This window comes from Boleophthalmus pectinirostris, unplaced genomic scaffold, assembly GCF_026225935.1.
Source record: "Boleophthalmus pectinirostris isolate CB_2022bp ecotype Guang Dong unplaced genomic scaffold, ASM2622593v1 HiC_scaffold_2, whole genome shotgun sequence".
Taxonomy (NCBI): Eukaryota; Metazoa; Chordata; class Actinopteri; order Gobiiformes; family Gobiidae; genus Boleophthalmus; species Boleophthalmus pectinirostris.
In genome coordinates, this window is record NW_026571152.1 from 4,856,817 (window position 1) to 4,879,997 (window position 23,181).

Here is a 23,181-nt window from a genome sequence, read left to right on the forward strand (position 1 = left end):
AATTCTTCACCTGACTTAAACCCAATAGAACACCTCTGGGACATTATGTTTGGGTCCATCAGATGCTCCTCAGACTCTACAGGAGCTCAGTGATGTCCTCACACAGGACACCACCCATCAACGTTGTCAAACATGTAAACAAGCACATGGGGGCCACACATGAGAATGAGCATTAAGCATTTTGAGTTGCAGAAATTAAATTTGGGCAAAATGGACTAGCCTGCCATGTCATTATTTCACTTTGATTTTCAGGGTGTGTATACAATGAAGCCCTCTGTGGACTGAACATTTTTATTTTCATTTAGAGGTGGCATCCTTTTGTTCCTAAGACATCGCCCTGTCAATATTTTTATAGATATCCAGCATTTTTTTGATATTGAGATCTGATGTGTTTTCAAAGTGTTATTTTTTGAGCAGTGTATATACAGTCTATGACCCTCCACTAGAAAGGTTATACCATATTTTTTGGACTGTAAGTCACTCCGGAGTATAAGTCGCATAAGTCGCCCCAGCCAAAAAATGCGTAATGAAGAACAAAAAAACATAAATAAGTTACACTGGACTATACTATACTAAGTCGAGCTTTTTGGGGGGAAATTTATTTGATAAAATCAGAGACCAGGAACTGACATTTCTGTTAAGGTTTGGCAAGAGGGACCCCAAAGCAAAGCCAGGACTCAGTCAAGTTTTAAACAGTTTATTTTACAAACGGAAGGCAGGCTGAGGAGGCAGGGAGCTGGCCGGCTTCTCCAGAGGCAACAGCAGACAACCACGGAGACACCTGGGCGAAAACAGGAGCAGGTAAGTCCAAGACAAACAGCAAACAAAACGGGTATATATCCAAGAGCCTGATAGACGCTACCGAACAGGACGGAATTATCTGGCAAAGTGGTGGTGAGAAGACCAGGGCTAAATACAGAGGCTGATGAAGGAATTGATTGCAGGTGTGTTTCATCTGCTCTGGAAGAAGCCACGCCCCCTGCCACACTCAAGCCCTGCAACAGAAAGGGGAGGGGGAGAGAACAAAACCAATCCTAACAATTTCATCTTGAAAGGCAACAACAGAGAACAACAGACTGTTAATGTCACATATGAACAGTTCTTCAGATAACTATAAAATAAACAACAGAACAAGATTACCAAACTCTCCATCTCACTCCAAATCACTAAATCCATTCAATTCTTCATTCACATTGTCACTTCGGAGCAACTTGGCGACCTCCGGAGGTAAACGTAACTCTTCTGTGTCGCTGTCGTCAGACTCAGCATCAGTTCCACTTAGAATTATTCGGGCCTTTCTGAATCCCGACAGGATGGTTTCGGTGTCACTGAAGTCCAGACTTTGTCCATCCATCCAGTGACTTCCAGGAAATTTGCATGTTGCACCCTCCCGGTGTCACAAGTTTCTCGCTCACTCCAAACTTTCTTTCTGCTGATCTATTACCGTTTTCAGCAGCATAATTTACTATTTGAGGCTTTTCAGTGGTACAGACAGGACAGAGGCTGTTTCTGCAGGAGACATGCTTAGTCGAGTGAAGTGACAGTGATATAGTGTGAACATTTTAATGTATAAGTCAAACCATGAAAAAAGTGCAACTCATAGTCTGAAAAACACAAGATACAAAATACAAGATACAAAAATACAAGAAATACAAGAATAACATTTCAGAAAATGCTTGTAGAGGTCTAAACAAAAGGGTTGGCTACAGTATAAGTGGTCTGCAAAAATCCACCTATTTAATGCACCTTATTCAGTATTGTTGAGGCTGACCTGTAGGTGTGGAGCTGTAATGAAAGAATCACAATATGACCATTAAACCAAAAGACCACAACTGCATTACAATAAATTATAATGTATGGATGTGTAGATTGTATGTGACTGTTCAAAAACCCGGTCAGTTAATTCGTGTTGTGTATGTGTTTCTATACGTTGGAGGATCACACTTGTTTTTGACTGAGAAGCAGCAGAAGAATTTCAACAATATCAGTTTTTGCCCAAAGAGACCCCTGGCCCCCTGCCCACGTCCTCAGGTAAGATTATGCGATCAAAAAAACTTAATTCCAGAGCGTCCGTCTCCTGTCTCCTCCTCTAAGTAATGAGATTGTGGGTTAGACTCTTGATCTCTCTGAGTGAAGTGTGCATGTGCTCCATGTGTTACTGTGCTGACAGAGTGGTTAAGGTTAGTTTAAGGCAGTGCTTCTCAAATAGTGGGGCCCCCCAGGGGGGCGCGAGGCTCCGTCAAGGGGGGCGCGTTTGACCTCGGGGAGCATGCTTTTTTATTTTTTTATTTTGATTTTTTTTACTATCTTAAGGGCCGTTCACACCAAAGCGTCAAAAAACGCCTTGACGCCTCTATTTGGAGTCTTTGCATTTGAGTTTAGACGCCCCCGACGCGCATCTTTGACGCCGTGGACAAACGGGACAAAAATACTTGACGCGCGTCCGTTGCCCTGGAAACAAGAGCCCGGTCCCGCTCTTTTCCCGAAACAATGTCAGACCAGACTGAGAGAGTGTTTTTATGACATAAAACATCAAAAGAGGAGATCGGGTCGACGACTGGGGCGTATATATATTTATACTCCGCTAATGACACTGGATCAGTCCCGGTCTAGTCCTGGTCTAATACCGGTCTAGTCCTGGTCTAATCACGGTCTAGTCCCGATCTAGTCCTGGTCTAATCACGGTCTAGTCCCGGTCTAGTCCTTGTTTAGTCTCGGTCTAGTCTCGGTCTAGTCCTGGTTTGGTCCTGGTGTATTCCTCGCGATCGGCTCGGTGATTGTGGCGTATATATTTATGCTCCGCTCATGTTTGTGGTTCTCGTTCTGGTTCTCGGGTCTTTCTTCCTGATAATAACGTCGCTGCGTCTCTGGATACTCGTCCCTGATTGGTTGACGCGGCGCGTCTGACGCGAAAAGTTCAGCATTTTCAGCTTCTTGACGCTGACGCTTTGGACGCGCGTCTTGGCCGCTGACGCCAAAACGCTGAAGACGCGCTGCGCTGACGCCAGATTCGCGCCGCGCTGACGCCGAAAACGCGCCGCAAAAAACGCAGGACGCTCTAGTCGCGCGTCCACATAGACTTTACATAGAAAGTGGACGCTTTGACGCTTTGGTCTGAACGGGCCTTTAGAATAAAGTGCAATTGCACTTCCACTACATTAGGGGGCAGTGGCGCTCTCATTGGCAGAGTGTGCGCAGGGAGCATTCGCTCGGTGGTGTAGGAGTTTTGTTTGCACTGAGCATGCGCGCTTTGCACACAGCACAGAGTTTGAGTATGAAGTGTAGACATGAAGTGTAGCAGACCCTCAAGTGACACCATGAAAAAATATTTAACAGGGATGAGAAGACAGGCGGAGAGAGACGGAGATAAAGAGACAAACGAAAATCTCCCGAAAGCTAAGACGAGGAAATATGACGAAGCGTATGTAGCGCTTGGCTTCACTGTGACTACGGTGGGAGACGAGGAAAGACCGGTGTGCTTACTGCGTCTAAAAATGTTGGCAGCCGACAGCATGAAGCCCAATAAATTAAGGCGTCACTTAAATACATTACACCCCAATCACTCTGATAAGCCGCTTGAGATTTTTCAGCGAAAACGTGCCGAATATTGCCGACAATCATCCCGCTTTGTGACTGCTACTTCGGTAAACCAGCGAGCATTGTTGGCGTCATATAAGGTGGCAGTGTTACGCACAGGTGTACTTATAACAATTTTATAGACAAATGATACTATCTATAGTCACGCGGGGGGGCGCGAGATGTTTTATTCGTCCTAGGGGGGGCATGACAGAAAATAATTGAGAAGCACTGGTTTAAGGTATATTTTATTGTCTCTCTCTGTCTCTCCCTCTCTCACAATGTCTCTTTCTCTGTTTTTCTGTCTCTCTGTCTTTCTCTGTCTTGGCCTCTCTGTTTTCCTCTGTCTTTCTGTCTGGGAGTCAGCGTTTCAGGTTCATGCAACTAAAACCTGGAACAGTCTTCCTGAACATGTGAGACAGACTCTTCTGTGACGCTGTTTAAATCCAGGCTCAAAACATTTCTGTTTAACTGAAAGGTTTTCATTCCGCACTCTTCTCTCCAATTTATGTCTCTCTTTTTTAATTTTAATCTTCATGATTATTTATGTTTTGATTTGTTTTTATTATGATTTTAATGTATTTCTTATTCTGTAAAGCACTTTGAATTACTTTGTGTACGAATTGTGCCATACAAATAAACTTGTCTTGCCTTGCCTTTCTATTTTTGGCTCTCTGTGTTTTTCTCTGTCTCTTTTACTCTCTCTCTCTGACTTTCTTTTTGCCTCTCACTTTCTGTCTCTTTCTCTCTTTGGCTCTCTGTATTTTTCTGTCTCTCTCACTCTCGTTCTCTGCCTCTTTCTCTCTCTGGCTCTTTTTCTCTTTTGCTCTCTCTGTCTTTCTCTCTATCTCTGTCCTTCTCTCTCTGTTTCCTGTGTCTTTTTCCCTCTCTTGGTTCTTTCTGTCCCTCTGACTCTCGCTGTCTTTGTTTCTCTCTCTTTTTTTCCCTGTGTCTGTCTCCCTGTCTCTGACTCTCTCTGCTTCTGTCTTTCTCTCTCTTGCTTTGATTCCTGTGTCTGTCTCCCTTTCTCTGTCCCTCTCTCTCTCTGTCCCTCTCACTCTTTCTGTCTTTCTCTCTCTGACTTTGTTTCCTGTGTCTGTCTCCCTCTCTTTGGCTCTGTCTCTCTCTCTGTCCCTCTGTCTCTCTCTGTCTTTGCCTCACTCTCTCTGTTTCTTGTGTTTGTCTCCCTCTCTTTGGCTCTCTCTGTCTGTCTCTCCCTCTCTCCGTCTCTCTCTCTCTTTCTCTCTCTGCGTGCACCTGAGTCCACCTTTAACCTCGTGTGTGTTTTGTGCAGGGCCGTATACGTGGGCGCCTGTGGGACCTGGTTTCTCGGGAGGCTTTTGAGTGGGTGATGCAGGTGTTCATATTTGTGAGCGTGGTGGTGTTGATGGCAGAGAGATACAACATCTCGGAGGGCGAGGAGGAAGTCCTGTTTTGGTTCTCGTTTATCCTCATCATCATTTTCACCATAGAATCCATCCTGAAGATCTGCGCCTTCAGACGCAGCTACTTCAGTGACAGCCTCAACGTCATTGACTTTGTGGTGATAATTTTTTCACTGCTCAGTGAGTGAATTTGTTTAAAGGACCCATATTCCAATCTATGTTATAATGTTTCCTTATCAAAAACATACCTGGAGTTGTGTTTTGTTTCATTCACTCACACAAACACAGCACAACACAAACATTTTCTCAAACAGAAAACACTTTTTAAAATTTTCTTTAACATTCACTTTTATTTTATACAATGATAAATAATAAACCTTTGTGCCTTCGTTAATTGTATTAATAGTATTAGTTTGCACGACCATAAACGAAAACAAAATGTTCTTAAATTTTATTTTTTAATTCCCATTGTAGTTTATTTCGCATGATCATAGACGATAAACTTTTTCGCCTTCGCTAACATTATTATTAGTTTGGAAAAAAAAAAAAAAACACTGTTCCACCTCCCTCCACTTTGTGTTTAACTCCCATACACTGTCACTAGAATCAGTTGGATCAGTTCAATCCTCAAATTGCCAATTTCTACTGAACTAAAGGTAAAAGGAGCTGTTCACTTCAAAACTACTGCTTCATGATATCACAAGGTGGATCAGAGCATTTTGAGGTTTGGAGATGTAGACAGACTAATAATGCAGGGTTACTCAAACTTGTATGAATGAGACAGATCTGTTTTTGAGGAGGTAACAACATTCTAACATAGCTAAAAGCTCAGTCAATTTTGCATAATATACTGCCTTTAAAGATTGAGTCAAATGCTTCTCTTTTCCTCTCTCTCATTTCCCTTCCTCTCTGGCTCTCTCTGTGTCTTTCTCTTTCTCTCAGGTTTGGCCCTCGCTGACCTCATGACCAAGTACTTCTTCAGCAATTATCTCAGCCTGCTCCGTCTGGGTCGCATCTCTCGGATCATCCACCGTTTCCCCGGATCTCTCCGTCTCCGTTTCCTCTTCTCCGCTTGGACCAAGTCTCTGCCCGCGCTCTTCAATCTCGCCCTGGTGCTCTTTGTCCTGATATTCACCTACACCAGCTTCGGCACCTTCCACTTTGCCCACCTCAAGAAACTAAACTATCTGTCTGACGTGTACAACTTCGAGACCTTCTGGAACGGCTTCATTTCCATGCTGATAGTGACCACGTGGGCTGGTTGGGACGGCCTTCTGTACCCGAACCTCCTGACCCCCCCCGACTGTGACCCTGTAGACATCCCACAAGTGAATATTACTGCCAACTGTGGGAATGCGCCTCTGGCCATAGACTTCTACGTGTCGTTCCTGTGTCTGAGCTCTTACGTGCTGCTGGTGATGCTGCTTGTTCTGCTGGTGGACATGTTAAACATTTTCGGGCTGATGCACTGTCATCCTCTGAGCGCACCAAACCTCAACAGCTTCTTCAAAACCTGGAAGAAGTTTGTGCCCGATTCAGCACACTTCATTCAGCGCAGGTGAGAGGCTGGATTCTATTGGTTTCTCTCGCTCTACTTCTCTCCTTTCTGTCTCCCTCTGTCTGTCTCTCTGATAATCCCCATCTCTTTTTCTGTATCTTTTTCTCACTTTGTCTCACCATCTGTTTCTTTCTCTCTCTGCCTCTCCCTTTTCTCTCCCTATTCGTCTGTCTGTTTATTGATCCCCATCTCTCTCTCTCTCTCTTTCTCTCGCTTCTAATTTATCCGTCTCTCTCTGTTAATCCCCATCTCCCTTTCTGTCTCTGTTTCATTCTCTTTCTACCTCCTCCCTTATTCTCTCCATCTTATTTGTCTGTCTGTTGATATCCTCTGTGTGCTTTATTTATTTTATTTATTTTTAATTTATTTAATTGGTTTTATTTATTTACTGCTATTCTATGATTTTGCTCTTATTTTATTTTACTGGTTTTATTATTTTAAGACTAGTACGTTTAAATCTGAGCGTTTATTTGATTGTTTTATTATTGTTATTATTATATATTTGTGCAGCACTTTGGAAACTGTTTGCTTGTGAAATGTGCTTTAGAAATAAAGTGGACTGGACTGGATATCCCCATCTCTGTTGCTCTCTCTTTCTCTGTCTCTATTAATCCTCATCTCTTTTTCTGTCCCTGGTTCTTACTTTATCTATTTCTCTCTCACTCCCCCCCTCTCTCCTTTCTTTCTCTCTCTCTCTCCCTCTGTGGCAGTCACCTCCTGCAGGGGGCAGCGTGGAGCAGGAGCACACTATCTCTGTCACTCTCTCTTCCTCTCTCTCTGTCTCTCTCTCTCTCATAATCCTCATCTCTCTTTCTGTGTCTGTTTCTCACTTTCTCTCTGTCTCTCTCTCCCTATCTGTCTCTCACTGTCTCGTTCAGTCTCTCTCTCTTTGCCTCTCTCTCTCATTATGCTCATCTCTCTTTCTGTATGTTTCTCTCTCTCTCTGTCTTGCTCTCTGTCTCTCTCTCGCTCTCTCTTTCACTCTCTCTCCCTCTGTCTCTCTCATTATTCTCATCTCTCTTTCTGTGTCTGTTTCTCACTTTCTCTCTCTCTCTGTCTCTCTCTCTTTCCCTATCTGCCTCGCTCTCTCTGTCTGTTTCTCTAGCTCTCATAATACACATCTCTCTTTCTGTGTCTGTTTCTCTCTCTCGCTGTCTCTGTGTGTGTTTGTCCCGTGTCTCTCTCTCTCTGTGTGTGTTTGTCCCGTGTCTCTCTCTCTCTGTGTGTGTTTGTCCCGTGTCTCTCTCTCTCTGTCTCTGTGTGTGTTTGTCCCGTGTCTCTCTCTCTCTCTGTCTCTGTGTCTCTCTCTCTCTCTGTCTCTGTGTGTGTTTGTCCCGTGTCTCTCTCTCTCTGTCTCTGTGTGTGTTTGTCCCGTGTTTCTCTCTCTCTCTGTCTCTGTGTGTGTTTGTCTCTCTGTCTCTGTGTGTGTTTGTCCCGTGTCTCCTTCTCTCTGTCTCTGTGTGTGTTTGTCCCGTGTCTCCTTCTCTCTGTCTCTGTGTGTGTTTGTCCCGTGTCTCTCTGTCTCTCTGTCTCTATATGTGTTTGTCTCATGTCTCTCTGTCTGTTCGTCTTGGTTAAAAAGCCTCAGTCGTGTCACTGATGATTTGAAGTGCCTCTGTCAGATGTGGGACCTGATGTTTGGTGGAAATGAGATTTTGTGTCTTTTTTTTTCACCACATGTGCTTGATTGTTTGTGCAGCCGGCTCCCAGACCTGTGTGAACGCCTGAAGAAGCCTCTGAGGGTCCCCAAGCCCTGCGAGCTTGACCTGGGCCCCGAAGATCCCGTGCACTGTCGGGACGTCCTGCTCGCTCTGTCTGTGCACGTAGGTGTTTCAGTCTTTTATTATGTGTGACTGCCTGTTTTTAATGTGCTAGACAAATACATTTGACATGACTTGACAAAAATCTAAACAAACTACAAACAGGGACGTGCAATAGATGCATCACGAATTTTGGACTTTTGGTCACTGCGCAATGCATACTGGGAAGGATTTTCTGAAAAAGTGAGCATCAAACCGCCATGTTTGTTTTCCCAGTGGGATGTGTCTATTGACAAAGCCAGTCTTTTCAAGTCTTTTGAACCATATCACTTTTGTTTCTGGTTCTGATATTGTCATATTTTAGTTTTGGGATTCGGACATCGTAATTGTGTGGTTGTTGGATCCTAACAGTGGAAAACAGCTCGAGAAATTAGTTTGTGAACTCCATGAATGCAAAAGTGAATCAGATGTGTGTAACTGCAAACTTCCATTCAAAATGTTTCCCTTCCCAACAGAATTGAAAAAATAGTGAAAGGCAAAGGCGATGGGCAGGATTGATACACAGAAAGGACCAAAAAGGAAACCTTTGGCTGCCTAAGAAATCATCCCGACTTTGCAACGAACATTTTGTATGTGGAGCACCAACAAAGCGGGATCTTGTTTGTTAAGCGAGAGGTACAGAAGACAAACAGACTGAGCTGCACTTTCTTGTTCTTGTGACTTTACAGCAACATCACGTCTTGGTCTCTTTGCAGTGAAAGTTGTTTCTTGGTGAACAGCTGTTGCCTTTCGCTTTGGCGTTGACTTTTTAAATTTGTAACCAAGGTGGAGCGAGGGATCGAGATTTTGCTTTGTTGGCTCTCCACATACAAAATGTTCTCTGCAAACTCAGGATGTTTTCTTAGGCAGACAAAAGTTTCCTTTTTTGTCCTTCCTGTGTATCAATCCTGCCCATCACCTTCACCTTTCACTATTTTTCAATTCCACTGGGAAGGGAAACAGGAGGTTTGCACTCACACACATCTGATTCCCTTTTGCACTTATGGAGTTCACAAACAAATTTTCTAAGCCGTTTTCCGCTGTTAGGATCCAACAACCACACAATTAACGATGTCTGAATCCCAAAACTAAAATATGACAATATCAGAACCAAAAACAAAAGTGATATGGTTCAAAAGACTAGAAAAGACTGACTTTGACAATAGACACATCCCACTTGGAAAACAAACATGGCGGTTTGTTTGATGCTCACTTTTTTGGAAAATCCTTCCCAGTATGGGTTGTGCAATGACCGGAAGTCCAAAATTCGTGATGCATCTATTGTTTCACTTTTAATTGCAAATAATTCATTCAGCAATTCATACACTGTTTATGAACATAGCAACATAGCATCACTGCTCTACATGATCCTGGTGTTTTTATTTTACGATTTAATGTTGATAATAATGAATTTTATTTATTACGCTTTGCATTTGAAGGGAAATCTCAAAATGCTACAATAAATCAAGATATGAACAGGTTTCATTGGCAGTGTTGCTAAGCGCCCGCTCCCTGCCAAACCAGCGGAGCGAGCGGGAAGGAGCGTTAAAGGGACAGTTCAGAATTTTGGACATAGGACCTCATTTCCTAGTGAGCCAGAGTGTTGGAGACGTGTGGAGACACTTTTGAAATATTCCATCCAGTCCTTGTATTTGCAGAGGTCACTGGTGCTAGGCTAGTGCATGTCAATGGCCATAGTTCTCCTGCCACTAAAAACAGTCTTACCCACTCCACAAAACACCTGAAGAAAATTTATTATTACACCAGACTGTCCATGTGAATATCTGTGTTGATAAAATTTTAGAAGTAAAACCAATCTTACATTTGAAGGATTTCTGTCTGAGCAGCAGCAGTGAGTTGTACTTCCTGATAGAAAGCTCAGCAGCGGCGTACTGATATATGAGAAAATAGTCCCTCAACATGCGACAATTCATGCGATGCAAGGTTAGTTTTACTTCAAACATCATTCTATTGGCACAGACATTTACATTGACAGTCTGGTGTAATAATAGATTTGTTTCGGGTGTTTTGTGGAGTGGGTAAGACTGTTTTTAGTGGCAGGATAACTATGGCCATTGACATGCACTAGCATAGCACCAGCGACTTCTGCAAATACAAGGACTGGATGGAATATTTCAAAAAGTGTCTCCACACGTCTTCAACACTCTGACTCACTAGGAAATGAGGCCCTATGTCCAAAATTCCGAACCGCCCCTTTAACTTCAACAGCATTGCTCCTGGACTTCAAAATATGGAATTCTGTTCCAAATTTGCCCCTGTAGCCGCTTCGATGAGCTTCATTTGACTGGAGCTGAATGACGCAGGTGACGTGACAGTGACGTGAGAGTGTTCCCTTCCATTCTATTCAATTTAAGAGTTCAGTTTTAGGTTTGCGAATGTTCTGTTCAAAATTCCTTTTGCTTGGACAATACAAAAAACACAAGTGCCCCATTAATGACTGAAAAAATCCTACCATTTGTCCGTGTTCATATGAAGAATGAATCTAAGAGAAAAACTGACGTGTAATGATGGTCAACAACTGTTTCATCACTGGTTTGGATGTTTTCAGGCTTTAGGAGACGGTGCAGACAGAGACGCCCTCAGAGCCACAATCAACGACAAGTACCACGAGTTTATGCCAGAAAGTCCATCTCAGGTATGTTTAGAATAATAACTGCATTTTTAAATTTCAAAATGTGAAAAACAGAACTATGAACTCAGAATCAGAACTCTGATCTATGTTCTAATGTCGTTTCCTCATCACAAATAGAGCTGGACTTGTGTTTTGTTTCATTCACACATTCACACACAAACCCTGCACACTTAGGCTCAGTCCCTCTCTCAACCTGAAAACACTCTGTTCCACCTTGTGATGTCATGTGGTAATACAGGGAGTGCTCCACTGTGTTTTTATACTCCACACACCTTCACTAGAATCAACCGTAGATTTGTCTAACTTTGAAGTTTGTTTTAACCTGACTTAAACTGATTAATTCCTCGGTGCACCAGCTCATAAGAGACTTTCTATTGATAATCTCAACTGTCCAAAAGGGAAAACAAAAATTTTCCAAAATAAAAGCGACAACTTAATGTTATTCAAGAATATTGAAGAGTAAAGCCATTCAGTTAAGGCTAAAAAGAAGCCTGATTCATCATCCGGTTTCACTTTGTGGAAACCGTCTGACCTTGCAGCATTAGAATTCGTTCGCTTGATGATAGGCGGGTACTTTTTTATTTAACCATTCGCTGCTATTTAGTTGTGACGTATGTAATGCGCAAAATCCCGCAGGAACAAGGTCAATAACGTCTTTCCCCTTGATAAAATTCACCAAACATTCTCTTTGTTCCGGCTTTAAATCCTCGATCTCACGAATCGCTGCCAACACAGAATGTCTGTCTTCGTCTACATCCATCTCGACGCTTTGTTTACTGTTGTGCTGTTTCACAAAAGGGACACAGACAGACGCCACGAGTTTGAGGTCATGGCTTCACAGCTCACAGCTGATTGGCCGGTATGCGGTCTACAACTTCCGGGGCTCTTGCAAACCGTCCAGTGTATTCTGATTCCTGACCTGACTAGCTAAAAATAACTGTTAACTGTAAAATACCAATTGATGACATCACAAGGTGAAATAGAGCATTTTAATGTTTGGGATGCAGACGGCCTAATAATACCGTATTTTCCGGGCTATTAGACGTGCTCTTATGCCTCTAACCCCATCAAAAAACGACTGCACCCCACAATCCAGAGCGCCCTATACACGAATCCACTTGGGTGTCCCAGCACGACTTCAATAAACTACAAAGCTGCACCACCCGCAGTGCACGCAAACACACACGGAGCAGACAGCGACCACACAGCGAAAAACACCTGCAGCCACACTCCTCACTCCACGCCGACGAGGAACGGAACAGAGGAACGAACTGAAAAAGCGAGTGCAATGTGCCACTTCTAGACACGACTGAACAACTGAGTCACTGCAAACACGCCGACAATCCAGTGGTCCCAGACAGCACCCTCCCTACACGCCACAACTGAACAAAGCCCAGAGTCACTGTGAACGCCACAAACAAACAAAACCACTCACCCATCACACTATTGTGTTTCCTTTAATGTCCGGTGCTGTTTATTTGTGAAAAAAGCTCGAAAATAGACCATTTAATGACCTTATAATCCAGAGCGCCTAATAGTGCGGAAAATACAGTAACTTAAAAATGTGTGAATGAGGGGTGATCTTGAGGAGGTAACAGCATTCTAACACAAATAAAAAGTCACTTAAGTCAGTTTGGCATAATATAGGATCTTTAATTGTGGAGTCATTTAGATGTGTTTTTTAAATTTATTTTCAGGAATCTTGTGAAGAGAGCAGCTGCACTCTGCAAATGAACCAGGAGGAAGCCACGCCTGTGACTGAAGAGATCAACGAATGATGATCGGAAAACGAAACTAAACACTAACACATTTCCTTTAGTTTAACATGTATACTATAAAAGAATCTTCACTAATGAGAACTTTTAACTAGGTCTGCACATTTGTAACAGTGGTGCAGAGCAATTTATGATTTAAATTTTTATATCACAACAAACTGTACTTTACTAAGACAGCTAGGGATGCACCCCTACCATACTGGTTTTGGATATCGTTGCTGATTTTTGGTGGATCGGATATCGGTTTCCAAGATGTCGGTTCAGTCAATATCCCATTTTGGTTTATAATATGATGTAATAAGACAATTTACTGGCCAAAAATGAGTCATAATATCAAGCCTACAAAGCTGTTCTGCAGTTACAAAACACATCTGGAACATTTTTACCTTTTTGTGTTTAATGGAAATGTCAGTGTTGGGAAGGTGACTTTTAAAATGTATTCCCCTACAGATTACAGATTACATACCTCAAAATGTAGTTTGTAACGGAATCCATTAAATTACTGAAGGTGAGTAACGGAATCTGAATACTTTGGATTACTTAATTTGCTGTAGAGAAGCAAAGACGAGGAAATTGTAACATAAGAAGTTTTGTCCTGGTTTAGACCTAGTTTAGACCTGGTTTAAGCCTGGTTTTAGTCCTGGTTTAGACCTGGTTTAAACCTGGTTTTAAACCTGGTTTTAGACCTGGTTTTAGACATGGTTTTAGACCTAGTTTAGACCTGGTTTAAGCCTGGTTTTAGACCTGGTTTAGACCTGGTTTAGACCTGGTTTAGACCTGGTTTAGACATGGTTTTAGACCTGGTTTTAGTCCTGTTTTAGACCTGGTTTTAGACCTGGTTTAGACCTGGTTTAAGCCTGGTTTTAGTCCTGGTTTAGACCTGGTTTTAGACCTGGTTTTAGACCTGGTTTTAGACCTGGTTTAGACCTGGTTTAGACCTGGTTTTAGACCTGGTTTAAGACCTGGTTTTAGTCCTGGTTTAGACCTGGTTTTAGACCTGGTTTAGACCTGGTTTAGACCTGGTATAGTGTCTGGCAATGAGTGAAATTACAGGGAGTGGGGGGGGGATATAGCCCAAAATGTAAAAACAGGAAAATATTGCCGTGTAATCCACTTATTTCAACAAAGTAACTGTAATCCAATTACCACTCATTGAAACAGTAACTGTAACTGAATACAGTTACTCATAATTTGTACCCTGATTACATAACTCTGGTACATGTAATCAGTTACTCCCCAACACTGGACATCTTTAAATACCTAAAGCCCAAGTATCGACATCAGTATCGAAACAGAAAAAGATGGATCGGTGCATCCCTACTGACAGCATACTTTTACTCCTCCTACTTGAGTATCAGTGTGACAGTAGTAACTAATTCTACTAATACTCAAATACTCAAAGCTTTGTACATTGCATTATTCATTCACTGCTAAATCACGAGGTTACGTCTGTAGTCATACCTGCCCTGGGGCTTCTTGACTGAAACATGGCTGCCGGTTTATGATTTTTGTTTAATCCCTCCTTTGGTTTACAGTTGGACTAGTCTTGGGTAGGTTAAATTTAGTCTTGGGGTCCAGTAACATTTGTCCTGGTTCAGTCCTGGTTTGAGCCCAGTTTAGTCCTGATGTAGTCTTGTTTAGGTCCTGGTCTAGTCCTCATCTTGTCACCCTAGTCAAGTCCAGGTTTAGCCCCAGTTTAGTCCCAGTTTTGACTCCAGTTCCTTTATCTTATATTGTTGTATGGGTATAGTTTTACAGTGCAGCCGTAAACTGAGCCATATATGCAGCTTTATTTTGACCGTCTGTCAAATATTTGTGTATCTGTGAAGCACTACAGATGGATACTAATTCTTAAACAATAACTTTTTTACTACATGCATTTGATACAAAGCTTAATAAATACCTTTTTTCTAAACTGCTGTCTATTTTACTATTCACACAAAAGAAAGTGTTAAATTGTGGTTTGTGAAGGTCTTTTGGTGACTGGATCTAGAGTAGTCCGGTAAGTGTCTGGGGAGCGGGAAGTCATAAAATCTCTATAAGATATTATCTATCTTAGAAATAATAGAAGTGTATGTATGCGCACACTCTAGGCTACTTCAGTGAACATAGAAAACACGACAAAACCTTGTACTCATCCCTACACATACACAGTCCATCAATGAATCTCTCACTGTCAGGAATTTTGTGAGGTGTTCAAGTCGCTGGAATGTAGAGGCCAAAAAAATTGTGTTTATTCAGGATTTTATGAACCTGCTCCAAACTTGGCTCTGATTGACCACAGCTAGTACCATATGACTAGAGCAGAGGGTTGCCATGGAGACTCTGATGAAGAGCGATGAAGTAAAGCTATGTCCCTTGCCTCAAGATGTTCTCTGTTTTAGCATTTAAACTTTTAAATGAGCAGTTTTCTTTTTCAGAGATGGTGAGTGATGAAGTAGTAGTGATGAAGTAGTACAGTATTTCCTGCATTTTTGCTGCATTTTAACATGTCAAGTAGTTGAATATAGAGTCCTCCTCAGTGGAAGTTAATGGCACCTGAGCCCTCTCATACAGAAGGATGAATGGAGATGATGTGTGTCCCTGTAGTTTTTAGTTCATGTTGATAGGTTAAATAAGTTTATCTTAAATAAGAGAAATGCACCTTTAAAGTGAACAGACTATGAATTCATTATACAAGGCCTATTTACATACCATGGAAACTGAGGCTCTCCTCTGCTTCTTCCTCTAAAATCCAACTTAGAGAAAGTAAACAGGCCTGTTCTGACCCTTTTTAAGTAAAACAGCTGATTGTCCGTGTTTCCAACATGTAACCGATTGTTACTCTTGATGTTACTCTTATTTGAGTAGTATTTTTCCCAAATACTTTTTTTTACTATTACTTCAGTCATTTCTTGGACTACTACTTTGAACATCTACTGGAGTAAAAAAGTAACTTGACTACAATTTTTGACTACTACCCACCCCTACCGCTAAAAACCATATAGTATTTAGAGTTACTAATTTCTTGGACCACATCTTTGTACTTTTACATGAGTAATATTATTTTATTTTTGGCTCCCTCTGCCTCTTACTGTTGTGTTTTAAATGCCCTATCTCTGTATGCCTATATGTACTTGTAATACAAAACTGTGCACTAGAGAGCGCATGTGCCCCTGAACAACTCTGACATCTCTGGGAGTTTCAAGTAACAATGTCTTTGACTAATATTAAACATACATGTATTATGTAGATGTAGATATATGTGTAGATATGGATGTATTGTGTAGATTTAGATACATACATCTACATCTACACAACACATCTATATCTACACAATGCATCTATATCTACACAATACATCTGTTATGTCCCCTATGTCCAACAAGGGACACAACGAGTATAAAACAATCCTTGAGGCAAAGTAGGTTTGGCAAACTTTTTATTTTTAGGCCAAACATTCACCAACGTGCACAAAAAACAAACAAAAGGTTGGTGGGAGGAGGTGTGTGCCAGTTGTGCCAAATCAACAAACCAAAAAGTATAACAAAACAGGCCCTAACTGAAAACTAGGCTACAAAAAGGAAAGAAATCAAAAAGCCCTGCCTACCTGATCTAAAAAAGGAGAATTTGGATAACTCAAAACAACAAGGGTGGCAACAACTGATAACTAATGTGTCTAACAAAGAAAATCTACGTGATGTGAAATGTATAGGGATCCCCCAACTTACTTAACCAATCCTCCCAACCAAACAACCCTTGGCTAGCAGTCTTACACACGGAGAGGGAGTGACAGAGAGAGGCAGCCCACAGCTCCTTTTAAATGGCCCTCTCCACCCTGATTGGCAGCTAGCTGGCCAATCAGCTCCAGTTCAGGTCCCACTCACAGCACCTGAAGACACAGGGCAGAGGAGAGAGCAGTACACAAACCAAACAAATGCTTGCATGTAACAACATCTATATCAAGACAATACATCTACACAATACATCTATATATACATGATACATCTACATTTACACAATACATCTACACAATACATCTATATATACACAGTATTGTGTAGATGTAGATGTATTGTGTATATATATATATATATGTATTTTGTAGATATGAATGTATTGTGTAGATTTAGATACATCCATTTTGTAGAAACAAAAGCTTATAACCTGACTTTAAATTAATCGATTGGTTTTAGAAATGTCTCATATGAAAGCTAAAACCCTCCCAAATTATGCTCAATATACTAAAATAAATTTGCTTCACTGAAGAAAGATTGATCATTTAATGAACACAGAAAGGTCAGATTTTGGCAAGACAAAAAGTCTTGTCGCCTTGTCATATGATGCACCCAATCCTAGATTACAGCCTCACCTGTGATCAGTTACTGATCAATCAATTAGTGGGTGTGTATAAAAAGAACCCCAGCACACCAAACCTTCACATCAACTGCAACTTGACCTCTGACAACATGCCTAAGATCCACCCTGAGACCAAAGCGTTAATTATCAAGAGGCTGAAGACCAGATCCACTGCTGAGGTGGTGACACCTTCAATGTGTCTCAGCGTCAAGTACAAAGAATAAGAAAAAGATCTGAAATGACTGGAGATGTTTTTGACAAGCCCAGGTCCGGCAGACCCCGCAAGACAACTGCTCAGGAGGACCGTTTGTTTGATTCGAAAATCCAAGGCCCCCTTTTCCACTGCAGCAGACTCCACCAGGCCTGGTCACCTCAAGTCCCTGTGTCAACCAGAACAGTTTGTAGAATTCTGTCTCCAAATGGCCTCCATGGTCGAATCAGTGCACAGAAACCAGCACTAAACAAAAGGCAATTAAAAAACTGTGTGGCATTTGCCAAGGCCCACAGCCTGCTAAAAGGATGGACACTGGAAAAGTGGCAGAAGGTGGATTTCTCAGATGAATCCTTGGTTGAATTACATCACAGCCGCCGCAAATATTGCAGGAGACCTACTGGAGCCCGCATGGATCCAAGATTCACCCAGAAAACAGTTAAGTTTGGTGGTGGAAAAATCATGGTCTGGGGTTCCATCCAGTATGGGGCTGTGTGAGACATTTGCAGGGTGGAAGACAGTATCAATAACCTAAAATATCAAGAAGTATTAGCTCCTCTTACATTCCCAATCATAAAAGGGGTCAGATTTTGCAGCAGGATGGTGCTCCATCGCATACGTCTATCTCTACATCAAAGTTTCTCAAGGCGTAGAAGATCAAGGTGGTCCAGGACTGGCCAGCCCAGTCACCAGACATGAACATCATTGAGCATGTCTGGGGTAGAATGAAAGAGGAAGCATGGAAGGCAAAACCAAAGAATCTTGATGAACTCTGGGAGGAATGTAAGACGCTTTCTTTGCTATTCCTGATGACTTCATCAACAAATTGTATGAATCATTGTCGAACCGCATGGATGCGTCCTTCAAGCTCATGGAAGTCATACAAGATATTAAATATGGATCTCACAGCACCACTACTTAATTCACTGACGTTATGCAACATATTTTTGTATTTGAAGTAAATTATTTGTTCAATTTTCTGTTGGTGACAAAACTTTTGTCTTGCCAAAATCTGACCTTTCTGTGTTCATTAAATGATCAATCTTTCTTCAGTGAAGCAAATTTATTTTAGTGTATTGAGCATAATTTGGGAGGGTTTTAGCTTCATATGAGACATTTCTAAAACCAATCAATTTAAAGTCAGGTTATAAGCTTTTATTTCTACAAAATGGATAAGTGACAAGACTTTTGTCAGGGACTGTAGATGTATTGTGTATGTATCGATGTATTGTGTACATTGTAATACAGCTACATGTACACAATACATCTACACAATACATCTACACAATACATCTACTCAATAAATCTCACATTTGATATTCTGTGAGTTATGTTGACAGAGACAGATTTCAGTGACTCAGGTCAGGTAAGTCAGGTAAGAAATCAGTATGTTTCTCAGTATAGATTTAGTTTTTTGTTTTCAAATAGTGATGTATTCTGTTTTACTTGTTTATGCCCAGGACCCACACCTCATCATTGTCTTCTCTGTCTACTGCCCAGACTGGGCCAGTGAAGGCAGGAGGGAGGGTCTTTGTGTTGGACCACAGGTGCCGGCCCGCTCCAATGAACACTGCCAGTGATGATCTGCTCCAGCAGAGATCCCAACAGCATGCACCCAACCACAAACCTGCACATTTCATAGTTCATACAGAAAACCCAACAGCAAATTATTAAACACATCATCCGCACTCAACCAGCCCAGAAAAGCTGGGGCAAACACAGACACTGTGGCAGTCTCTCACAGTGGGCAGCAGAACCTCAACTGTGCCTATAGTCACTATGCCACCTGCAGCACTATTTTAGCTTTTAGAAATTTAGCTTTTAATTGAAATTTTTACTTGTTTTAACTTATAATAACAATAATATAATGTATTTGTTTTAAATTAAATTATCATTACTATTTTACTTAGTCTTCATCTGATCTTAGCTTATGTTTTATGTTTCTGTTTAAGTTGCTGGACACTGCCCGCCTGTTCCCTGGTCCTAGGCTGGACTGGGTGGTGCAGATGGAGGACTACTTGCAGGAGCGCAAGAAGGACTGGAAAGACTGGAAAAGGTCAAATGAGCCACAGAGGCCTTTTACTCCCCTAAGACACAAGTACTCCTTTTATTTTTAAGAACTGATCCTTTTTCTCTTTGTGTTTCAGTCACAGAAGAGGAACTGGAGTCTTGTACTTAAGGGTGACGAGACACTGTAAATTAGCAAATGCCAAAAACAAAAAACAAAACACATTTTTTAATTATTATTATTAAGTTGTAAATAGTTGTATATACTGTGAACAATATTTTGATTGATTTTGTGTGGTATTATTATTATGATGTAAATAGTTTGTTCCATGTGTTAGTGTGAAAAAACATACAAATGACAAAAACAGAAACTTTCCCGAGGAAAATTCAAGTTTTGCTGCAGCAAACTGATGCAGTTTTCCAGTAACATTTTCTTCTCAGCAGCCTTTGTGTCTCAGCCAAAGGTCTCAGTGCAGTTTAACAGGACGACTGGTCAGGGAGGGTCAGCAGGTCTGTGACAGGACAGTTTGAGGAGAGGAAGAGCCAAAAGTCATGTATTCTAAACAAAAGAATACATGACAAATAAACTGGACAAAATGGTGAGTATTGATTCATTATTAACACCTTACAAACGTAACATTTTCTCTTTTGTTTTTCAGCTTCCAACACACAGCAAATGTGATCCTGCAGAAAGAGAGGACGATGGGAAAAGTACTGAAACTGGAACTTTAAACTTTAACAAAGAACATACAGTACAGGTAAGTTTTTTACATAAATTTACAATACTGAATTACTGAAGTACAGAACATTTATTTGTTTGTTTTTCTTACAGTGACATGAAACTTTAAACTTGGGCTGTGGAGAGGAGGAGTGGAGGAGGAGACTTCTATCCATGTTATACAAAATACAGGTACATTGGAGACAACTATGAATTGCATTTGTCCCTCCTCCAAGTATATTGTATATTTGTGGTATTTTTTTGTTTTCCTAGACTCTGCACAAGGTCCAGGCTGGGTCAGGAGGGAGGCTAATATCCTCAGATAGGACTGCTGTGTGACTAACTCACAACAGGTACGATTTTTATATTTATGTATAAAGTATTGAAGTATACATTTATTTGTGTGTTTTCTTCCTGTGAGATAGAACTGTGGAGAGGAGTGAAGGAGGAGGCTTATATCCTTGTATCTTATATCCAGGGACAGAACTGGAAGACCGTTGGCCTTAGCCGCTGCCAGATGTGTCAATAACATTCATGCTTTATTGATGCATTCATCTTTTATGTGATTCAGCACTGATACTCTTTCAGTGACCCTGCACCACAATTCAACCTTTATTCCAAATCTGGTTGACACAAGTACCTAAGTGAACGTGAACACTTTTCAAGTCCCTTTCCACACTTCTGCTGAGCAGCAGCATTCACACAGGTTGTGCCTTGTCTGAGCGGCACATGGCACCTTTACCACATCCTTTACCAACAATTTCCATAAGTAAAAGCAAGTAAACCAAAATGTGAGTAATGCACTGTTCTACACACAACTCATTTTTAAGTGCATTCATTGTGCACAACAAAATGTATTCTATTCAGTTGTCTTGTGTTCTGTTGTCTTCTGAGATTCAGGAGTAGGACCACGCCTCAGCCTCCCCCTGCTCCTCTCCAGCAAATCACGGATCAGCTCAACCACCCCTTCAGTTAACCAAAAGCCCTAATTTATCAAGGCCTATTCCGACAACACCATCTGTTTCCGCTCTCTCGACCCTGTCCCTCTCACCCCGTGCCTCTTTTTCATCCTTCAGCCTGAAGACCTCAACGTCTACAAAGGGAGGGTCCTGACTCGTCTGGGCTGACCACCTGAGACAGAGCCCCCATCCTGACTCCCCTCCCAGCCATCACATCTATCCATTGTCAATAAATATCTTGATCATATTCTATTGTTGTGCTGTGGTCTTTCCTAGTGAAATACTACTGTGTGACTGAAGATGAAGACTTTCTGTCCAATAGTAAGACGTGCATAAAGTACTGCAACCTAAACTTGACCTCAACAAGCTGTTAAGAACATCAAGCAGCTAACAGCATAAGCAGTGTTTACTTTTATATGTCACTTTTGAATTGCCCCATATATATATATATATATATATATATATATATATATATATATTATATATTTTTATTAATATGATATGATATGATAATAAGTCTATTTGTATGCATAATCTAGTTGTTCTTGCATTTCTACCACCAGATGCCACCAAAAGATATTCAAACTCTAACAAATGTAATAGCTGCAAGATTCTTATTATAGGCCCACTGATCCTGAATCAGAGCATCAGAATACTGATTTCCTCCTCCACCAGCCGTTCTCCTGAGTGCGGGGCGTCTCTCAGGTGTGCTGAAGCAAGTACAGAGCGGTTTAATCCTAACAAAGTTAAAGAAGTAAAGTACTGTACTTATGTACAGATACTTTAAATTTATACTTTTACATTCTAAAATGGATAATTTTCACTTTAACTTCTCTACATTTGAGAGCATGTATTTTTTGTTTTTTGGTCTGTACTTTTTCCTAAGTAAAACAGTTGAGTACTTCTTCCACCACTGGTACAATGTAAAGGGCAGAAGGCAAAGTTTTCCAAACGAAAAACATCCACTTCAAAATAAAACCATTAAACTATGCCATATTACATAACCATAAGCCAATGATATAGGCCGACTATAGCGCAAAAATCTCCAGAATCATGGATGTTTTCGTAGAAGAAATCCATGAGCGCGCACTGCACTTACGCGCGCGTTCACACGTCGCAGCACTGTGAGTAACGTAAAGTGTATAAGTAACGTATGTACATACAGTCTATAGAGCAAGCAGAGAGAGAAGAAGCTGGAGTTTTAGACTAATAAGAAATAATTTAAAATTAGTGTCTAAATCTAAATAAGAAGGTTGAATTTTTTTCTTCAGTATTTTTTCAAGCGTTAGTTCTGGATGAGGTGCGTGGCGTCAGAAGACTAGGATGAAGGCGCGCAAATGCATTTGTCTCACGGCGAATGCGAGTTGGCAGCCGTGTTTAGAGAATGATACTTAAATGAAGCATTAGCATGCTTTTAACCCGACCAAGCGCTCGTTGATTTTTCTTCTTTGAAGCACGTGGCAAATGAGTAAGTCTAAATTGTTTTGACAATCAAGCTACAGGCTTCTCCATTAGTACTAACAGCTAAACTCTAATCGGACCATCGGTGTTTTAGCTACAGTAGATCCACGGCTACAACAACCACAAACCCGCTCCTCTAAGGATGGTATGAAGGGGAGATTATATTAATTTAACTGCTCACCTAGTGAATACATAGGACTACTGCTGTAGTATTTAGTTAATCCTCTTTTCTTTTTGCTAATTCAACAGTTAAGCGAATGAAGCAGGAGGTGGAACGGTCAAACAGGTGAGTATAAACCATAGACTGTACAGGACAGTATATAAACCACGGAGATAAAGCTAACAATAAGGAGAGAATGGTTGTTATTATATATCCATGGTACAAACCTGTACGTTATTCATGTTATTATATGATCTAATAGGAAGTGTTTTCTATCACGTCTCTTGTTAAACTCTATAAACTACCTGCAAATTTAGAAAAAACATCAACTTTCACATCGTGACCACATTGGGGAGCTGTCATTCTTTGTGCATTTTTTAGGTCAATCAAATGCAGTCTGTCAGTGCAGTTTCATAATTCACTTATTAAAACCAAGTCCCTATAAAATGTGTTTACCATATTGTACTAGAGGTTTTAACATTTAACTAACACAACCCAGCACTCTGTAGTGTTATAAAGAAGACACTAATAGTTCATATAAACATTAAACTGCCTTTATTGGTAGAGTGTGTCTTTTAGCT

At 41.1% G+C, this 23,181-nt stretch overlaps 1 protein-coding gene across 1 annotated transcript in view; it reads left to right on the forward strand.

Annotated features, from left to right (window-relative positions):
• Nucleotides 1-13,671, forward strand: part of LOC110163792 (sodium channel protein type 4 subunit alpha A-like) — a 78,735-nt gene extending 65,064 nt beyond the window's left edge. The window contains exons 26-31 of the mRNA XM_055155338.1: nucleotides 1,930-2,031; nucleotides 4,871-5,141; nucleotides 5,904-6,519; nucleotides 8,219-8,342; nucleotides 10,888-10,974; nucleotides 12,669-13,671. Coding sequence (XP_055011313.1) covers nucleotides 1,930-2,031; nucleotides 4,871-5,141; nucleotides 5,904-6,519; nucleotides 8,219-8,342; nucleotides 10,888-10,974; nucleotides 12,669-12,749 — 1,281 coding nt within the window. The 3' untranslated portion in view covers nucleotides 12,750-13,671. The remainder of the gene's footprint in view (nucleotides 1-1,929; nucleotides 2,032-4,870; nucleotides 5,142-5,903; nucleotides 6,520-8,218; nucleotides 8,343-10,887; nucleotides 10,975-12,668) is intronic.
• The last annotated feature ends 9,510 nt before the right edge of the window (nucleotides 13,672-23,181 follow it).